General features: G+C 34.4%; 1 protein-coding gene across 1 annotated transcript in view; it reads left to right on the top strand.

Moving 5' to 3' along the window:
• Positions 1–2,402: 2,402 nt before the first annotated feature.
• The window catches only part of LOC105269355 (uncharacterized), a 58,225-nt gene continuing 39,043 nt past the window's right edge, over positions 2,403–21,584 (top strand). The window contains exon 1 of the mRNA XM_011309509.1: positions 2,403–2,972. Within this exon, the coding sequence (XP_011307811.1) occupies positions 2,918–2,972 (55 nt within the window). The 5' untranslated portion in view covers positions 2,403–2,917. The remainder of the gene's footprint in view (positions 2,973–21,584) is intronic.

Raw genomic sequence — 21,584 nt, 5'->3', positions numbered from 1 at the left:
GACTGTAGATGAGTTATTGAAATGTATGGGTATATTTTTTTGCCATCAATAAATTGATGACGAGCTTCTGAATGGTTTTTACTATGTATTTTCTTTATTACGTTAGATGTATTGAGAATGTTGAATGTTGTATTTACTGAGAATTAATTAGATTGAAATTTTCAGATAAGAAAAACGAATTCGATCCTCAATTCTATTTCCACGTAATCATTTTATGACACTAAGAATTGGATATCTCCGAAACTTATTGTTCAATTATGCTCATTTTCGATACCATCTGCTGTAGTGATAGAAGGTTAATCTCGTTCGGATTTTAAGTTAATAACTTGATTTTTGCAGGTTAGAGAGGGCAAACACCGATTTTTTTAAACACAAAAGTGACAATATATGACTTATATGACTTCTTCCAAGGTTCACGTTCCAATTTTCCATCAATTCTACTACAACGATTCACGACGAAAATGTTGCTTAGTTTTGAAAATATTAGAAAGAACGATAGATAAACAAATCACGAAGCGGCTTGACCGATCAAGCTCAATCTGGGTTCAAAGTTGGCCTTAACTCTTACCTACTATTTGAGAAAATTTCAAATTTTTGAGAATCTTTTTACCCACCTATATCTTTTCTTAAATAAAAAATCACCGCTGTACTGAGGGTTTCATGCACAGACATTTTCTAAAAATTTTCTATTGTTACATTTCAGAGCGTTATGTATCAATTTCAAGCGAAATGAGATTTTTTTTGGTCAGGATTGGATGATTGCAGTGCTTCTATTCGGAAGCAATAATTTTAATAAGCGTAACACCAGATGTAAGCTAGATGATTTCTTTTTCACTCAAGATAATGCGCTCTTATGCTTGATACTTCACTACATGTATTTCTCTTGCTTCCTGTAATTTGAATGGATATGTTTTGTCACGAGATTAACAATTGATAGAAAAAAATTGATTCTCAGGTAAGTGTTGATCAAATAAACATCAAGTGAATCGCATCGCTTAATCATTTTTTATATCCAGCCATTAAAATCAAAATTAAGGTAATTGAATGTCAACCAGATCAAATTGAGTTGAGGCAGCTTGACCTCGGTGTGAGATCATGTTTATCTGACCAGAAATTAACTTGACCCCGTTGGTATTTTTCAGAATTAGATCTGCTAGATCAAAACTTGGGCAGGATTTCATCAGGTATCATTTGATCAGGCCTGTCTGGCCAGAACTTGATGTGAAGTCACCTGTAGTTTATAAGATGCAATCCACTGGATCAAAACTTGATCAAACTTTCATCAGGTGGCATCTGATCAGACCTACCCGATTAGAACTTGATCTAAACTCACTTATAGTTTTTGGGATGATCTGATCAAATCTTACTTGATCAGGAGAACTGGAATGAAACTGAATCAAGTGCTGATCGATCTTCAAATTGACCCGATCTGATTTCCACTCGGGGATTTTAGATGAATTTCTATAGAAATATATGAGGAAAAAATCTGAAGCCCTCAGTGAATTTTTGGGTCTGTCACTGAACAAGTGCGGCAAAGTTATGTATAATTTTTTTTGAAATTATAAAATCTGATATGGATTTCATAAATTTTTATGTCCACCAATGTGTATGTAACATTTTGTAAATCTAACGTGTTTTTGAGGGTAATTTTTACTGGCCTTCTTTTTCCGAGCATATTAATTATATGTACGCCGGGGGCATTCTCCGAAAAAAAAACAAACACAAATAAAATTTTGAAATTTAGATTTTGCTGATTCTTCATGGGGCAATAGTAGTAATAATAGTAGGTAATGAGCGAAGCATTTGAATAAAAAAAAAGAGTCTCCGATCGGCCGAAATCGTATAATTTCTGCTTAAAAATTGAAAATCATCACTTTAGAAATGATCAATATTTTTGCAGTAATGTCTTTATACAAATATAATTAAAAATCGAAATTTCAAAAGAAAATGTCATAAAATGAGTCACGATTTTCGAAATCGATAAATTTTTCATGAATATTTATGGATTTAAGAAACATGGCATAATGTATAAAATAATCATTTTTACGACACAGATCATTGCAACTTCGATAACTCTTCTTACTTTGGAAAACTACAACTACAATTTACTGTTATTCGTTGCATTATTCATTTATGCATTATAGAGTCAAGACCGAAAGTCTACTGAAATTGGAATATTACATCTAATCTAATCTTATTCATTCCGGAATTAGTTAATGCTCTTCCTATGTACATTGTGTTCCAGTAATACTAGATGCTTGAGGAAACATCCGGTGTTTGATTCTATAGAAATCACACTGATGCACCGTTCACCAAGATAGACACCATCAGGCGAAGGTAAGAGCTACAGGTAAAGTCACGTTGAGGAGTTGCGGTGGGAGTCAGTTCTGTTATAGTAGGCCACGAGGCAGCACTTACGTTCCAGGCTTTTTCATTACTCGCAACTCTCTCTTCAGCTCGGTAGGATTAAAAGACAAGTTAATGTGTCCAGTGCCAGTGCCAGTGTATGCAAGAATTAAATAAACAATATAGATCGTATCTATTAAATACTACTGCCAATAGATGAAGATGTATCATGAACAATGCTCAGTACTTTCATCATAACGTCACATTGAATAAAATTTCATTTATATAAAATTGTGAACAGGGATCTGCATCCCTAAACACAATACTGATAATGGAATAATAGGATTGTTATCAAAATTAGTGTGGATATATTTTTTAAAAGATAGTATTTCAAATTTCAAATCTTTATAGAGTGATAAACTAGTGATAGACTTGAGACTTTATTAATGGATTGATGTAGGATTGTCATTATTGATTATCATATTTGAGAGAGATTGCAGTGGAGATTTGAGTTAACGATGAATCGATATTAATGGTTAATCAGTGAGATTACGAGGTGTTTCATTGTGCGATGAACGTCAACGTTTTTTTGATTATTTTCACGATTTGTTGGATCAATTTTCTCGGTACGTAATCTGTTTATTTTTTCTTTTATCGGTTTGTCAGGTTGATTCGGGGAAAATTATTAAAAGAACAGCTGTTTGTTATGACTGATCCCAGAAGGAAAATGCATAAGAAGGTAGCTCCTTTGAAGGCTTGATTTTGCATTGGAAAATATCGGTTCTAGAAAGAATAAATTCTCCACAAAAAAGCCCAATGCTGAATATGTCATTCGGAATGACGTTTTTCAAAAATTTACTGTATGCATCAAGTAATATAAATGATGTGCAATTGTATCGAATGTTTTAATCTTCACTAGTTAGCACGTCCAGCCACAGTGGTCATACACATTAATCAGTTGACTTTTCCATCGGCCGTTTCCTATGAATTATGATCTTCTGTCTTTCTCTCCCTCCCAAAATATTCTAAGAAATAGGACACTTTTTCATTTTTTAAAAATAAGATCATATATTATATGGGTTATTGCTGATCCCTGAGAATGAGAGCAAATGGGCGGACTTTAGTGAACGGTTCTTCTTCGACCTCCAAGGATATATACTGAGTAGTGAAAGCAATGCCCGTTGCTTTTTATTTATACATACTTCAAGATCATGTCCAAGTCGATAATAATAAAACGGTAAACGTCACTTAAAAAATCGATTGATTTTTTATTGATGATGAGACATCTGATCTATGTGCGAATTTTTAATAAATTGTTATTAAAAAATAGTGGAGAATATCTTATTGAAAAATTGCGATAAGAAAGTTGATACATTATGGAAGGAGGGCAGATCGAGATTTTGATTCTAAGGAATCTGATAAATTTACGGAAAAGTAACATGTGGCAGTTTATTTCCATTTTATACTGTTATTGACTGTAAAATATATTTTTTTCTCCATTATAGTGGCTGGTAAACTGCGTATTTTTGAATTTTTCTTCTAAACTTTTCGGATCTGTTGGGATCAATATCGCGATCGACCACTTTTATAATTATTTTTTTTATAACCACGGAAGCGGTTTCCGCAACATAGTATCAAACCCAAATTTATAAATATTTAACACTAACATGATATGTTTCACACTAAAAATTGTTCGATATAGTATACGTGGGCCGTAATTTCTTTGGTATTGATATTTTTATTTCTCTGATGAGCTCGAAATCTTTACGTAGAAACTGCTCATTCCTTCATTAATTCTTTGCCATCGATGGAGTGGTAATATTGCCAATGGGAATTAATAACCTGTAAATGCGTATTCACTCGATATTTAAATGGTGAGTCCGGTTGATTCGCAACAAAAACGCCATATTTTCCATATTTTTTGTTAACAGCACATCTAATAAATATTAAGAATACTCCTTGAAATTTTCACAACGATTCTTCGTAGATATCTAAAAAAAAGCTGAATTCCGGTGTCCCTCATAATTCATCATCACGGGATCATCTAAAATGAAGAAACAAAAATCATTTTTTCATTTAAAAATTTTTTGGAGGCAATGACATTGAGTTTCCATTTGTTTGATTTTTCCCTTTTTTGTAATACTGAATTCATTGAAATTTTCGCTATTTTAGCATACGTTGAAATATTTAAAAAAATCGACATGATTACTTTTTTCATATTTTTCATGTAAAAAGTGAGGCAATTTTCAAGAGGATTGGTGCTGTAGATTTAACGCTACAGTGGGTACCGACTCCGAAAAAGCCAAGTGTAAGAAAAATTGAAAGTTTGAAAGTGTCAATGATTTTTAAAACAAGCAAAAAATCCTCCATTCAATGTTTTTCGAAATCTTCTGCCATGACTCGAGAGGTATCCATTTTTGCCACTCCTCAATTCCCGTTATATTTATTGTAATCGACATCAAATTTTCACAGGATAATCTTAATATTTGTACATTCATTTTAAAAAATTGAAAAAATACCAAACTCCCGTTTTAAACTCAAAATTTGAGTTGAATTTTATTACTTACCGCTAGTTGGCACATTGATTAGAATAAACATAACATTACTGGTCGTGTATGAAGTAAAATAAAACTGATAATAAAATTGCAAAAATCTAATTTATTACATATCCAATCGCGTAAATTATGGGCATAAGAAGGTCACTTGTGTTTTTATTTGTTTGTATGGTGTTTTATAAAAATCTTTCTTGGAATGGACACCCAGTATTCTTAGTTTGAAAAATCTAACATCAAATTTACTACCGCGGCAATACAGTGGAGGAGATATTATGTATTGATACAATCGCTTTCGTTGCATTCTGAAATTAGTTGTATATATTTCCCTCGCAACAGTAAGTAATGTGATGTTCTTTCCCCGATGTATTATCTTTGTAAATTGATGGATGAAAACTAAATTTTGATGTTGATGATGAATGTTCTAACGAAGTGACCTAATTCATTACACCGCGATGAAAATCACTACCAATTTCGTGATTATACTGTAAACATGAGGGGAAGTGTCATTTTTACGTGACTCTATTTTTCTGTAATGTCAAGGAAAAATTACATCCACCTGAAGTAAAAGTTGAAGTAAGTTCCGTAATTTTTTACGAAACAACACGTCGGGCCACGTTTACGGAACGGTCACGTTTTCGAGAATTTATGGCTGCCTGTATCAATGATGAAATGTGAATGAATTGGACAGAAGGGAGTATTTATTCATACATATTAATAAAAATAAGAATGCGTTCTTATAATTATAATTCTTATAATTGTGATCTGCAATTTATTCATGGGAGCACGTGTCACCCGCTCTACGTTTTTCTAAAATTTTTCTCCTTTGCATTGGAAGAAACATGTCATGACTACTTTCAGCTAGTTAAAAATATCCGCAGCTTATTCTCAAATATCAAAATTGTTTCTTATACAATTTTTTCTCAAGGAAAACACCTTTTCATTGAACCCCAGCTCCACACGTTTTCTCATGTTAATAATGATGTAAACATAATTTTATTTCTGTAAATATAATTTAAGTTATGTAAATAAATTTAAATTTTATATAGTGAAAGCTTGGACCATGAAAAATTCTCCACTCTTTGTTGTTCAATGACCGATTGGATGTTCTAACATCTATCTCGATAGGACATTCGAGAATTTGAATGGCACACTGAGATTTACATTTTCGAAATTTCCTAAGTTCCAAATCATCCAAAAAACTTGGAAAAAATTGCGCGAAAAAAAAACGTTTCGATTTGTATTTTGAATTTCAATCTTTCAAGAGATAGATTGCAATCAAGAGATAGATTGTTCTACGGATACTTAAGAGACTAATTTCAAGACTTATGGCTAAAAAATTTCTAATCCAAGAGATTTTCTTCCTCCCTTGAAGAGTGTCCAGATGAACTATATAAGTTGACCCTTAAGATATTTAATTTTAACGTAAAAAACCCTAAATATATTGTTATATCCAACAAAGAATAAAAAAGACACGGGTATTGAATAATTGGAGCGGTTTATTAATTAGATAAAGACGCAATTGAAGTGTCAAGTGAAAAGCTCCCAAAAAAGAGTCAATATCCAAGCTCTTCCAAAAGATAGTCATCCTTCTCAGAGACACGTTCAGAATAACCTTAGAGCGTCCGTTAGGTTGTAACGTCCAATCAGGTGTGTAGTAGATGATTCACAGTAATTCACGAAATATTTTCATATACGATTTTGATCGTTATTTATTTAATCTAGCGACGATTCTCCTATTGATATTGAGGAAATACCAAAAGACTTGAATCAAGAAATATACGTGCCAAAATATGCAGGTCACTGGGAACGAGACCCCCTTTTAAAGCTTAGTAACAGTATAATTATAATTTAAAATTGAGCACCAAATTGCTATACGCAAGGATGCTTGTAATTATTACAAACTGTACTGCATAACAATTATAATTAAACAACGAATTCATTTGAAACAATATAGGCTGGTTAAAACCTTCACATAATGGGGATTCAAGGAAAGCTGTTGACGCATTCTGCAAGACCACTCTGTTGCTGACAAAAAGAGCTTGATGGCTCACGCAGACACGTCCAAGCATAAGCAGTGCGTCAAAAATGATCACCTCATCAAACCGCGTCATAAATAGAGAATTTGGCACAGATTACTCTTTCTCAAAAGAGAAAAATGGCCACTTATGTAGCAGCACACTGTTCCACAAACTGTCGATCATCTCTCTATGGTCATTGAATGTCGAACGAAGTGCGCAGCACTGATCAAAAACGTATTATCACCATGCATTTTAAAAGATCTCCTCACTGATGTGAGAAATTTATTCGTTTCTGTTACCATCGATGAATCCAACACGATCGATACCAAAAAACTTTTATGTATTATGATCCATTACTTCAGTCAGGTATAAAAAAAAGTTGTGACAACATTTCATCGAATGACTGAAATGAAAAAAGGGCCGATCAGAACAAGCCTCTGGGTCTGAGAGTCGATGGAGCAAATACTAAAGTTGGGGCTCATTGATAAGTAACAACAGTACTTCGAAATGTCACTCCCAATCATCTTGTTATGAAATGCTTATGCCACTATCTACATTTCGCAGCTGAGACCCTCGACTGGATAGCCCGCGGAACTCATTCTTGGTTTTCTGCGAGTACGAAGAGGCGAATACAGTATGCAGATCAATTCCATTTCAATATCGCCCAATCAAATAACGAGCGATGTTATACAGCTCTGCAGCTCCATGGAATGTACTCAATGCTCGAGAACCAGATCTATCTCAAATTTCTCAGTATAACATTGAAAAGCATCATCAGTTGAAGGACTATTTCAATCTTCAGTTGACCTTGCGAAACTTTTCAAAGATCTCAATGATGCTGTCTATTGCTTAATCCACAAACTTATTATTCCATCGCAGATTTCATTTTTTCTCTACATAGTAGACGGGAAATTTGTATAGCGTTCCACATCTTTGTGACGTCAAAAGAGTCGTTGGATAGGATTTGGATTAGGTAGCAAGAGGAATTTCTCGCTGGCGGATTACGTGAAATGTTCTGTAATTTTTCTCGAATATTTTTCTCCGTGTACTATTTTCGAATGCTGCAGTTAAACGTGCATTCTCAATAGTTAATATTATCACGGATAAGCTACAAAATTGTTTGTCTACAACGATGGTCGAGGCGATTTTATATATTTGCTGCACCCTTGCCGATGAGTATTGCAAATTTGAATCGACCGCCTCGGTACTAAGACGCTTTGATTCAGGAATAATTTACATGAAGTTGGGCAATAAAGATCTCATTATGATGGACTCCTTATCTCCCAATGAATTTGAATAGCTGGACTACCGAACGGGAATGAAAGAAAAGGAACTCTATAAAGTGTTAAAAAAACATATTAGATTCAAATCTAGTCGTGTAGCATGAGCCAAATATACTTCTTGAGCACTCTTTCTTAGTATGACATATTTCGAACATCATTCACCATTTCAGAACTATATTTATTATATATACAGAGCATGATTGGTTCATAAGTTCTGAAATTTTTCGTGTTTCTTCTTTTTGGATCGTCTTGAGCATATTTTGGAATAAAAAATCATTGCGATCTGGAAAAATCCTTCAAAAATGCTAAAAAATTAAAAATCTTCAAAAATTGTTTATCCCCAGTTTTCTTCTTAGTGATTCAGAATATCCTTACATCTGGGAGAATAACCCTGACCTGGCAACATTTAAATGTTAAATTTAAATGATACTTGCCGCACCATGTGCTTTGTTCATATTGCTGCGAATTACAATCTTTTCTCTACTCATTTAAAGCCCTGTTCTTTCTCTCTCTTTAACCTCTGAAGTTAGCGGTCCCCTTTTGTTTTCCTTTAAGCATTCATTCTTTTATATATAGGTGACGGTAATCGCGCGATTCTAACCTTACTGCGCTCGCTAGAATTGCGGATTGCGGGCCCAATGACATGAAGTAGTAACCCTCCCACGAGCCAAAAAATCCATCACGCACTGGTTGCATAATATACTACGGGACCAAACGCACGCTCTGCGCGCCATTTTATTCCCCTCTGTTGATCATGATATAGCCAATTGACCAATGAGAAATGAGTGTTATTCACAATGGCCAATGAGAAATAGGATTACGCATGAAAAGTCTTACGCATGAAGTTAGCCGAAATCTTACTCTCGATACGTTAATTTTGGTGTATCACCTTTTGGCGATAGGATTTACCATTTTCTGATGTTAGACGTGTTTTATCATCGTTCCGATATTGTAATCCTTTCTTTAATAAATGTGTTTTTAATCATTTCAATTAGTGTCCGAAGTGCTTTGCGAGTAAATTTATAAGTGTGGTGTACGTGTGTGTATTTTTATCGTGTTTACGTACAATTGTGTATAAAACATGGATCGGTCCGGGCGAGAAATGGACGGATTACACAATATTGGAACGATAGGGACATAGACGAATTAATAAATAATCGACTCGTCGCTAATAATCGTGCCTTTCGAGACTACAGAGAGCAGACATTTACCGGAGTGTTTGCGAAAATTCCAAATGTGCACAATTTTATTAGTTATTTTTTTGCGCAAGGGATGCAAAACAGACTGCACTTCCATGCCGTGCATCCTGGGTAATGTTAAGAAAGTCTGACACATACACACGCACCCACACATATGCTAAATACTTTTTCGATATTTTATCTGTTTTTTGTTCTTAAATAAGGATAGGAAACTAGTCAACCATGGCATAGGGATGAAAAAATCAAGTGCCATTGGGCGAAAGGAAGTTCAGTTTCACCGTTGGAAAACTCAATTTCATATGAACAAATCGCATCGTGCATCAAGTGTCCCCCTCCGAACCCTACAGCTTTCATTTGAAAATTTGTTCAATCGCTGGTTTCGTTTGAAAGTTAATTGCCCGTATCATCCCAAAAGGGACACCCTGTATATTGAATAGATGCCAGATGTCGAATATATGTATAATATAGGCGAACACATATATTTAACCGATATATTGCATTTTTTGCGGGAGTATATGTTTATGTCTATTAATATATATTAATTAATGTACATTTCGTGTGCCGACTTCTCGGTTGTACAGCCATAGAAGCGTAAACCATCCTTCCAGAAACGGAAATATAAAGGAATTTTCTGAATACCTTGACTATAAGTCAAATTTCTTGACCGAGATCTTGACTTTGTGAAGCTAATACCAGCTGCTGCATCACCGCCACGAACCCAGAGTAACAACAAATGCTGTTATGATTTCGATTTAATATCATATGCATTTAAAATTTAATAGAAATATTATTAATTTATGAATTGAATCAGAAATTTATACCTTCAAGAGGGGAAAAGAGAAGACTAGTATCGTACAACTACACAAGCTCTCATGATAAACAATAAGGTGACTTGAAGTAAGATAAATTGGAAAAAGTGTAATCTACATAGTGAAAGAAATTTTGTGGAGGTTGGTGTACTATACATTTACCGAATATACTTACATTTTTACCGAATTTTGTACTGGAAGAACGGATATTACGCGAACACGCGGACATGCGGGTTAATTAGATCTGACAAAAAATCAAATTTTATCAAAACAATTAGTATAAAAGCCCGGACCGTTACTCGGCTACATGTTTCCGCGTACAATTCCCATTGGAATACGTTGAACAAGGACACATGCTTTGAGTCGGACGCGCATATGGCCCCTCCTTTGCGAATCATACTTGCGAATACTTTACTTGCCCGTATTCGACTTGACCCATATTCGAATATGTACCCGCTCGTACGATAGTATACGATTCTTCGTTTATGATCGCAATTTTCCTAAACGATCACAGCTACCCATTTCGTTCACGTACATTGAGAAAAAAAACGTTTTTTGAGGTGTCCGTCATTACCTGTATGAAAAAGCTCATACTCAAAAAAATCCAAGAATATAAAGTCTTGTACTGAGAGAAAAAAAAATTAATACCTCTCGAATCAAGTGAAATAGTTTTTAGATTGAATTTTTTTGAATTTTAGAAAAGAAAACATGTGAGTAAATTCACTGAGCTAGACTTGGTGTGAGGAATTGGATTTTCATTTTATAAAAAAAATATTACATCCTTTTTTTTTTAAAGAGAATCAATTATTGTCATCTTTGGAATAAATGCATTATTTATTGATAGAAGTTTCTCTCTACTCAGAATAGAATATGATTTCAATTTTTAATTTTAAAGTTCAGTTTAATTTTGATATTGAAAAAAAATTTTTGAGAGAGGAGACAATAAGTCTTGAGCTGGTTCAATTACTTTATCACCAAAACGAATACTTAATATTGAAGGAGATTCATACCTCTATCCAGGAATAGATGAATTACGTCCCAATTGTCGTACCAAATGTACCAGAACTTCCTGTTGATGCATTGTTCCATGTCTACCATGTGTTCACTGTTGAAAATACGTTATCGGAGGAACATATAAGAATGATGGAATAAACCTGAGAATGTCTTTAACATGTAAGTAGTGCATAATGATTCGAAGAAACACTATTAATGCTCGTCCATTATTAAACGTAGAACGACGCAAAACATGGGAATGTAGCACGAGGGGTCTGTAGTGCATCCTCTGCCTTCTCTGACTGTTACGAGACGGTTACGGTTATGAAAATTTTATATATAACTAAAGTCATTTACCATAAGTATAGCAACATTTTTTATGGGTAAACTCTTATACTCATATGAAATTATAAAATATGCACATTAAATTGGTATATAAAAAAATTCATGACAGTACTCATGATAATTTTAAGAAAAAATTAATGGTAAATGTTGTGACGAGGGAAAATTTATTGCTCCCCTCCTACTGCCTATGTAAATCAATATAAAGTTATCAATAACCTAAATAGCTGTAGGTAGCTTCATTTTTGGTCACCGTTGGGCAACCTATCTCCCCATGGTATCTTCTCACCAGCCCTATCCCTTCGTCCTAGAATACTCGCCCAGCAGCCACGACAAGCGAACCCCATGTGACCATTCCAAGAATCAGGAAGGGAGAAGGAAAGTATCCTTGCTGCGGCCCCCTGGACTAAACAAAGAAAAATAATCGTCGTCCGAAACCCCCGATTATAGCCATAAATTGGGCTGGATTTTCAGGAAAGATGAGTGATTGACAGCCACCACCCACGCTACAGCTGCTCCATGGTGGTTAGCATTTCTGAGGGACTTTGGTGAACTTGTGTAGTGTTTTGGGAAAATGTATTCTGTGTTTTTTGTGGGAAGAGTTGTGCCCAGGGACCCAGTAAAGAAGATCGCAGAAGGAAGGAAGGCAGAAAAGTGGAAATTTGGAAAGTCGAGAGAAATTGTGTGGCCGCCATCACCTGTTCTTTTTCCCCTGCCCCAACGAGTTGTATCTGTCCCATTACTATTTCCCCTCAGCGGTGAGCCTCTCATTATTAATATTTCGCGAATTCCATCATTGATATTTTCTCCAGTGTCGCACTCGTTTTAGGACTACTTCCCCGATTTTCTCTCTCAGATGTTATAACATCCTATAGGATCACTTCCTTGTATTTATATCACGTGGCGGCAAGCCGGCTAGCCTTACCCTCCCCCAGGATTTCTATCTCTCTATTCTAAAAAGGACAAACATCGAGACTATCGATATCTCGAAAGTCTGTCACGCTTATTCCTCATTGGTTCAGTCGTCTGAGGCAGTTAATTTGAATTTTGAACTCATTTAAGGATGTTTTGCTGGTATTGTGTTATTTTTCTTGTTTTTCTGAGATTTATTGAAAACTATCGATCGGATTGGGATATGAAAATATAGCGTTTGTCCGTTCCATCATGATATCTTGGTCCACTAAAGGACCCATCCATGGCTGTCGAATGGTGTGAATGATCAACAATTCCTTTAACACAGTTATGTTGTTATTTTTCATTTCAATGTATTTTTTTTCGAAATTCATCCGCCTGAATCAACTATACATTTCCTAAATTAATTGACAGATTTGGGAATAGCAACCTCAACAATATAGGATGCAATAAAGAAGTTTCGACGACCTCACATTTTTTACACAGCTACCGTAGGCCTATAGATTAACGAACACAGACAGTTTTATTGCGGACATTTACAAGTCAATTCATGCAGGGAAATCAGAATAATTCAATATGCCGTCTACGTTCAGTCTCATTACAGTACAATCAAGTGCGTAAATAGTGAATATTTGTACTAAAAAATACACAAATCTATGCTGATACTTGATAATAATGATACTTATTAGTGTATGCTTTCATACAAAAAATCTATCAATAAGTATTCTTAAACATAACCGTAACATGTGCAACTATTAGCAAGTGCTCCCTTTTCAAAAGATCCGAGTGTAACGAAAAGCGTAACCGTTTTTCGCTGTATAGCTTACCTCATGAAATCTTTCAAGTTTTTCAATAATATTTCTTTTCTCTTTACATTTTAATTATTTTTCAAATTAAAAGAAATAAATTCATATATCCACACAAAAAATATATATAATACAGTATGAAACCTATCATATTATACAAATTAGGTGATCCCAGATACTAGGACTTTAGTAGGTCTTTTACAGCCTTATTCCCTAGCCGCACGTTCCTCTAGCTAACTTATAATTAACCTCTACAACTTATCAGTTCGTTTTCTGATGATGAAAAATTTTTCATCATCAAGACTCGAACCTGCGTTACTCGAACTCTGTGATCGTAGGACTAACACGCTGACGACGACCCCAAAGACGTCCTTATATTATATTACATTGTAACGAGTGGCTAATTTCACCTTATGCTAACTTTACTTCGTCTTTTGTCTTTTTTAAATATCCCTCCTCTGATTCATATATTCATTCATTCTATTGTTTTATCTTTCTCCTGACATATTAATTACGCCTCAACCTTAATAATTAAACTTTATTAATGTAAACCCCACGTGCTTATCAATTATATTTATATATTAATATCATATGGCCATTTCAAAATGATAGACAGAGGAAATAGACCAAGAAAAAGATTGCCCACACATTCAAAACGTATTAAAATTGACCCAAAGGAATAAACCATAAGAAAATTAATATGGACATATTTTTTCCATACACTATACACAAAATGTTGAGAAATTAATAGAAATTTGTAAATTTGATAGAAGCCTTAATTTTTTTTCTCTAATAATTTTTCATAAATTGTTCCATCTGGAAAAATCCTAAGGGTATCGACCGGAAATTTGATATAGAAGAAAATTTGATAGAGTAGCCATTGATTCAGTCCTTCGCCTCGATTTTTCACCGCATTATAATGCGCAAAAATTCAACTTGACCAAAAAATACGAAAATTCAAATATTTCTGAACTTTTCAATTGAAAGGTATACATATTCCATTACATCTGGTTACGTTTTTGGGATGTAGGGAACAGTGTGATTCAAATGAACGATTTTACTCTTTCAATCTCCAAAGTTTCAATCACACCTTTGTTCTCATGAGACCTAAAGTCATACACAATTTGAAGTTCCCATCTGAATTATTTTCTGAGTTATATCAATCAAAAACAATTTCAAAGAAAACGAGCAAGGGTAGCCAGCATATGACTGTAAGCATTTGACTGTGAACGTTTTATTGGATGATATTTCAAGTTTTTTCTTTGCCATCAATAAATTGAGGATGAGCTTCCGAATGGTTTTTACATAATTTTAATCATCAAGTCAGTCGTTGGATAATCAATCTGAAAATGAGACACGCAGTTTTCACCATTCCACCTGTCAACATAAAAATTTCATTAAATGATTTCAACATCCTCATATAGTTGTCATTATCCTCCATTAAAATTTCAATTTACATAATAATTATTGACTTTTCCATTTAACCGTGCCCTTATTGCTTTGCAATCGTTCAATTTTGAGATTTTATCATTTTCATTGAAAAAAAAACTTTGGCGACAATGCCTGTGCGTCCACCTTCCGCTTCCGCCACTTTTGGAGAATTGAATTTTAGAATATTGAACAACAAGCGGGCAAAACAAAATCTAAAAAATTTGCAATTTTGACAAGATTCTCGTCTTAGGATGAATCGTATTCATCTGGGCTCAATTAGCCGAGTACTTCCGGAGATATTTGATTTTTTGTGTCAATCTATTAGGTTTCACCTTACAAATAAGTTGGCCGATTTACCTTTATGGTCTTTATCTAGATCAATCAAAACCTATATAGCCGTTGGTACACACTTTTCGAGATATTTTCACTTTTCGTTTTTTGCTTCCGAATGGAGGCATTGCCATCGTTCGATTTTTACATTTTTTAATTTAGCAGTTTATATAGGTCCTAATATGGACTGGATCTATATCAAACTAGTTTTCGAAATATCAGTGATTGTTTCGCAAAAGTTTTTTGCAAATATCTCAAATATTATCAAAAACTCAAAAACTTTCCAGGCGATTGTATTTGAGAATTAACACTTTCTATGCAAGAAATTTTCTTTTTAATTAAGAAATTAATTTTGTTGTTGATTGAAAATCGATAAAAAAAAACCCATCGATTTCACAATTCTTAATACGGCTTCAGCCACGGAATGCAACGGCCCACATTTCACGTTTCAAAACTTGGCTAAATCAACAGTTCCCATCAGCACCTTGCATTGATCGAATTTGAATTCTTCCATTTTTCCAAATTAAACATCAGCCTCGGCCTAGCATCGATCAGGAGCATGCAAAGGAGTGAACTACTCGGATAGCTTGGTACCTTATTTCAGAATCAGTCAAACTATCTCTACCCGGTGTTTATTAATGTTTCGAGTATATGAAGATTAGTATTGATAACAATTACGCCTACTTTCATAGTGATCAATTTTGTATATTACATAAACTTCCACTCTTGCCAAACGTGGCAGACGAGTTACGAAATTACTCGGTCCCAATATTCTAAGTGGAGTTCTGAGTACGGACATATTATTAAATCATCAAACTTATTTACACATCATTATTGTGAAACGTTTACGATTGGAAGTGCTCTGTCCGACGGATCAACAGCTGATTTATCAGATAAACCATTAAATTGTATAAACGAATGAATGGATGAGTATGTCTATTGAGCGGAGTTATTTGTAACTATCTATTATTTTTATCATTCTTCTCTTCTCTTGCGATTTACGATTATTAAAATCTCATTGCTTAACTCATTTATCTTTCTCTTAATTAATTGCATCATCCCAAAAGTTTACAAATCAATGTAGATGTGCCTAATAGGTGCTAGGCCCTAGCATCTTAAAGCAGCTAAGTGTCTACTATAGCATACTTTTGAACAAGGAAGTAAAGTAAATTAGTGAATAAGTGGATAAGGCATTTCATCCTTCATTTTATCTTTCGTGGTAAAATAGTATATTGTGTAAGGACGAAAACAGGGCATTCTAACCCGTGTGTATATTACCGACCTGAGGCGACGCCGAGAGTGCGGTAAACACGCGGGTTTGAATATCCGGTTTTCCTTTCTCGGTGTACATTGTTCTTTCCGTCATCTCTTGACGGAAAAGTCCGATTTTTCTTTATAAATGAATGTGGCTTATATTATCGCGAAGATACTCAAAAACAACAGAAATCTGAGGGATAGAATAGGCCATTTTCTTTCCGTCATTTGCGGGGAGTAAAATCGAACTTTCCGAGTAGGTGTGATGGAAAAATATTATTTTTCCGCTTCGCTTCAGGTCGGTAACACATACGCGGGTTATAATGGCTGGTTTTCCTCCGTTAGTGCACAATATACTATGGTAGGGGGTACTGGGTCGAATTGCATTTACTTATAACAATACATAAACCTTAATTCCTGCGAACCCAACACTGCACACATACAGACATTTTATACCTCAGTTTTTCTCGTTTCATGGCATTTCTAGGCATTTCTTATGAAAATTCGCGAATAGAAAAAATAGGGAATACAAAACATCTTGATTTCAATTTTCTGTGAAAATGAAAATTTCCCCTATGTCTTTTCTCTCAGGCGTAAATGACCAAAAAAGTTTTCATCAAGTAAGATTCAGACGATTGAAAATTATTTGTAATATTGAAATTCACTATTCCACGAAATCATGTTAATATATACGACTTAGTTGCTCAAAAAAAAAAAATTCTGATCCGGCGGGCGGACCGAATATCCCTGACATGTGTAATTAAAAGATGTGATGTTTGTAATTAGAAGAAACCGGCACTAACCAAATGTTGGAGACTTCTCACGTATTTTTATGCAATTCTATATATAAGCTCGTTGGAGTAATACAAAATTGAAGTGAAAAAACAAAATGCAGCAGTTTGGATTGGATACAAATGCGACATTAGAGACGAAGAAAAACAAGCAGAAGGTTACACGGAGAAAAAAATTATTTTTGCCAAGAATATTTTCTTCCCACCAGTAAATCTGGCGATCACTGTATAAATATTCCCATAAGACTTACTAATGCCAATTATATTTTCTTGTGATTAGTAAATATTCTTGGCTAAAGAAAATTTTTTCTCAGTGTAGGAGTATATGACAGCGAGGATGTGACAGTGAGCAAGTCCTTGAGTAATTTTTTTCAATCTTTCATCGCCATCAATGAATTGATGATATGCTTCTGAACTGCTAGAGAAAGTGCTTATACCTTTGTATGATTTCTCTTATTTTTTGCTGATTCTTAAAAAATTTCTTATGATGAGGTATGTGACTTGGAATTGATTGAGAATTTTTAGAGTGAAAAATTTCTTATTAATATAACAGTAAAGAAAAAAGCTTTAATAGAAAGTTTGTTAAAAAATATGTCGAATTTTTCATTAGTTGGGTTTTTTCCCAAAATTTTTTCATGCGAGTAAAAAGATTATGGAATAAGTCTTCGATCAACATTGGGACTGAAAATAAGGTTGGGAAAGTAAAAAGCATAGATTGAGGACAAAAGTTAAAAAAAAAAGCCTCAGCCTTCTTCAATACCAAACATTTAATTGCCAAGAGGACATTTGGTGCCTAATTTCAAGTTAATGAATGAATTCTTCGCAACGTTACCGTGCTAACAATTTTTATTTAAAAAAAACAGTAAAGTTGGAATATCTTGAAAACTTAGCGAGAACTGATGAAATATTTTGATTGATTGAGATAGAGTACACCGAGATAAATATTTTGACGGGTGAAACATTTAAATCGATTAATAGCTTTCGAGTATTTAAGAAAATCAATTTCGAGTGAAGTTGAATATTTCATGAATTAGTCATCGGATTTAGCCGTTCTTCAATCCCAAATATCTCATTGCCAAGCGGGAACTTCATGCTGAGTTTCAAGTGGATGGGTCGATTTTTCGCGACGTTACCTGCGCTAATAAATTTTTTTGGCAAAAAAGAAAAATTGGAATATCTCGAAAACTTCATCTAAGTGGATACACATATTTTAATGAAGGAAGATGTAGTACATCGAGACGACCATTTTAAGAGGTGGAAGATTGAGAAAGATCGCATAGTTTTCGAGATATTCACGGAAATCGATTTCCGAATATCCTTTCTCGGAATAACTTTAGCCGTTTATCTCTTTAATTTTCTAAAAGAGTGCCCCAAGTTCACCATGTACACATACACACATGGTGCTCAAATTGTATTTTTACGTTTCAGATCATTTTACATCACATCCAAGCAAAATTAGCAAATTCGAAAATCTGATGATTACAAAGCTTCCTTTCGGAAGCAAAAAATAAATTTATACCGTGAATACTGCGTTAGTATCCTCATTCGGAGGTCTGAATTCTTGGAAGGACACTCAAAGAGTTACCCTCTCTCGGACCAGTTTGTCAGCTGAATAATATCCGTGCGCAGATTTGTCGTGCATAAGAGAGAGAACGGATAATATTAAAAGAGAATGCTCAGGGGAGGCAATGTCAGAGTGGGGAACGAGTCTCCGCATATGATGATCCATTGGACACTCGGAAAGGTGGACACTAAGGGAGTTTTCACTGTGCATGCGTGTGTCTCGTTCTCAGGGTTCGGTGACCCTGATGGGTCAACCGTTATCTGTGTCATCCACAGGTTTAAAGTGAATGGATATGAAAGAAATAGCTATTATGACTCTTTCATGAATTATATACTTTTTTATTCTTCAAACTAATATACCACTCCTGTCAAACATAATATGAAGACTCACTACCGCATCTATTAGAATAGGATAAGTGTAATTACCTGATAGAATTCATTGTTCAACGATGAAGGAAAACACAAGTTAATGGTTATCATAGATATGCTGCTTTAGTAATTCAGAAAAATATTCTTCCATGGTACAAGTGCAGAAAAGTACACTTTTTCCATTAGTATCATAGAATTTGGTAGGGTACACGTGCAAAGAAATACTTTCCTACGTGTATAATGGCACGCCTCCTTCATTCATTCGGGTCGGCTCGTAATCCTCATACTCGTGAAAAAGTACATTTGCTTCCGAATGGAAGCATTGATCGATTTATACTTTTCTAGTGTTGCTCAGAAATTATGTAGAATGGACTAAAACGTTAGAATATGAAGTTTGACTACCATGCTTGTACACGGAGAACAATATTCAATAAACTACGGAACATTTGTTCGCTTATCGATTACAAAAGGGACTAAGAAAATTAACTTGACGATATCGGAATTCTTCACTGAAAATTGAAACAAAAATTAGGTAAAGTTGTGGGAAGATTTTGGAATAGTTTCGCAAAATTTTCCCTATCCACTTTTCACTCCGGAATTACAGCAAAGATACGCCATTTTTATTTAATATTTGTTTCCCTGCATGTTGTAGTGCGCATTCAGTCTTTACTTCTTGAAATTAAGAAATTTACCGAGCGAAATCGAAAGAGTCCAATTAACCGTGCGGAAATGAAATATATACCTACAATTATATTTAGAATATTATCTCGTTTACAGAACTTTTGGCCGGAAATATACCTGAGGTAGATATTCTTAATGGACATATATGTGCCCACTTATATATCTAGCATATATTCGTCATACAACATTTTTAACCGAAATATAAGTGAATATAAGTGAGTAGAGTTTATAATTTCCGAATTTAGCAGAAATTTATTTTTAAACTTCAGATTGAATTTACAAACACAAAGGTATGAATGTCAATACCACTAGTAGAAGGTTCGTTGCCGACTTATTCGTTTTTCAGTAGTCTGTATATTATACACATAAAAGTGCAAACAAAATTGACGAAGAAACTATTCAGTAAAAAAAATCACAAAAAAATCTGCAAGTAACTTTTTTATAGGTCGCATAAAGGCCTATCGATTGTATCGTCTATCAGCGTCATCGTGTCAACCATTTGAGAAAAATCATTCATAAAACCTGTAGAATTTTTGGGAATTTCCTCAAGTACAAAATTCACTCTCTTTTTGAGTTTTTATATTTTTGTCTTTGGAAAGACATTCTATGGTTTTATTGCAATACGGCCTGAAAATAAGAAAAGGGGAAAACTCCATACCGAATATTGTAGTTTGCGGACAAAAACTTACGTTTATTATTGCCTTTCTTGAAGTAAAATTTTGCGACCAGCAATGATGAAGGGAGAAGAAAAGACCCCTTCTTGGGGGTGGTAATTTTATGGCCCCAAAGGTCCTAAAATAAGGCCCAAGTAGTCGTGCAGTGACTTAGTCTTTCTTGATAATCCCTAATCAATGTAACTGAGTAAAAATTTTCTTTACCCAAGAATATTTACTAATCACAAGAAAATATATTTGGCATTAGTAAGTGTTACGGGAGCATTTAAACAGTGATCGCCAGATTTACTGGTGGGAAGAAAATATTCTTGGCACAAATAATTTTTTTTGTCAGCGTACGTCTTCGCTAAAAGAGAGTCAGAAATTATTCCTAAAGAATAAATGGTGTAAGTGAAAATACAAGTTGAAGAGTTCTTTATTTTCAATCCCATAATCCAATAAAATTAAAATAAAAACAATGGGATGCAAATAAAAACAAAGACGTCTTTTTGTTTTTTTCTGGATAATGTGGAGAGCTCGTATACTATTTAGTTTCAATGTCTAATTCGCTATGAATGAAACGAAGAGCCATTCATTGCGATATCAATTATCTCAATAACATCATTAAGTTTAGAAGATATCGTTAATGAAAATTTGTGGTCACACACATGCCAGCATCCGCACCCACGTAAGCCCACACGCACTGTAATCTTGACTGGAAAAAAATAATATTCAATAGTTCCTAACAAGACACGAAAATTCCCTTGTCTCATTTATTGGCGGAAAATAGTCTGTATGTTCAAGGGGGGCCTGAAAAAGGGGGGGGATGAGTGACTTGGGATAATTAGAAACTGATGCAATTCAAAGATATTTCCTCTGATAGATTTCATGTCATACAAAAGTCTTTAGAAAGAATATTTCTGGCCTTTTACTACAGATTCGAGGAGAAAAGTAAGGCTTGCCGAGTTGCAATACACGCGACAAAAGGAAAACAGGATGATTCTAATGCTGTAAAAAAGAGTTCGCCCTCTTTTGGAGAATGAAGTTCACGGCAAGATATATAAATGAGAAAAACAGCGGTAAGCTCGAGGAACCGAGGGGCTACTTACTCCCGAATTGAGTGACACCACGACTTCATCTTGAAGTCGACTTCAGATGAATTCAGTCATAATTACGGTGATTGCAAGGGGGGCGTGATTTCAGTGACTTCAAACTTCAGAATCAATGATTCCGCGATTCAATGACTTCA

This window comes from Fopius arisanus, unplaced genomic scaffold (assembly GCF_000806365.1).
Source record: "Fopius arisanus strain USDA-PBARC FA_bdor unplaced genomic scaffold, ASM80636v1 scaffold00068, whole genome shotgun sequence".
Classification (NCBI taxonomy): Eukaryota; Metazoa; Arthropoda; class Insecta; order Hymenoptera; family Braconidae; genus Fopius; species Fopius arisanus.
This window is presented reverse-complemented; position numbering and strand designations above follow the sequence as displayed.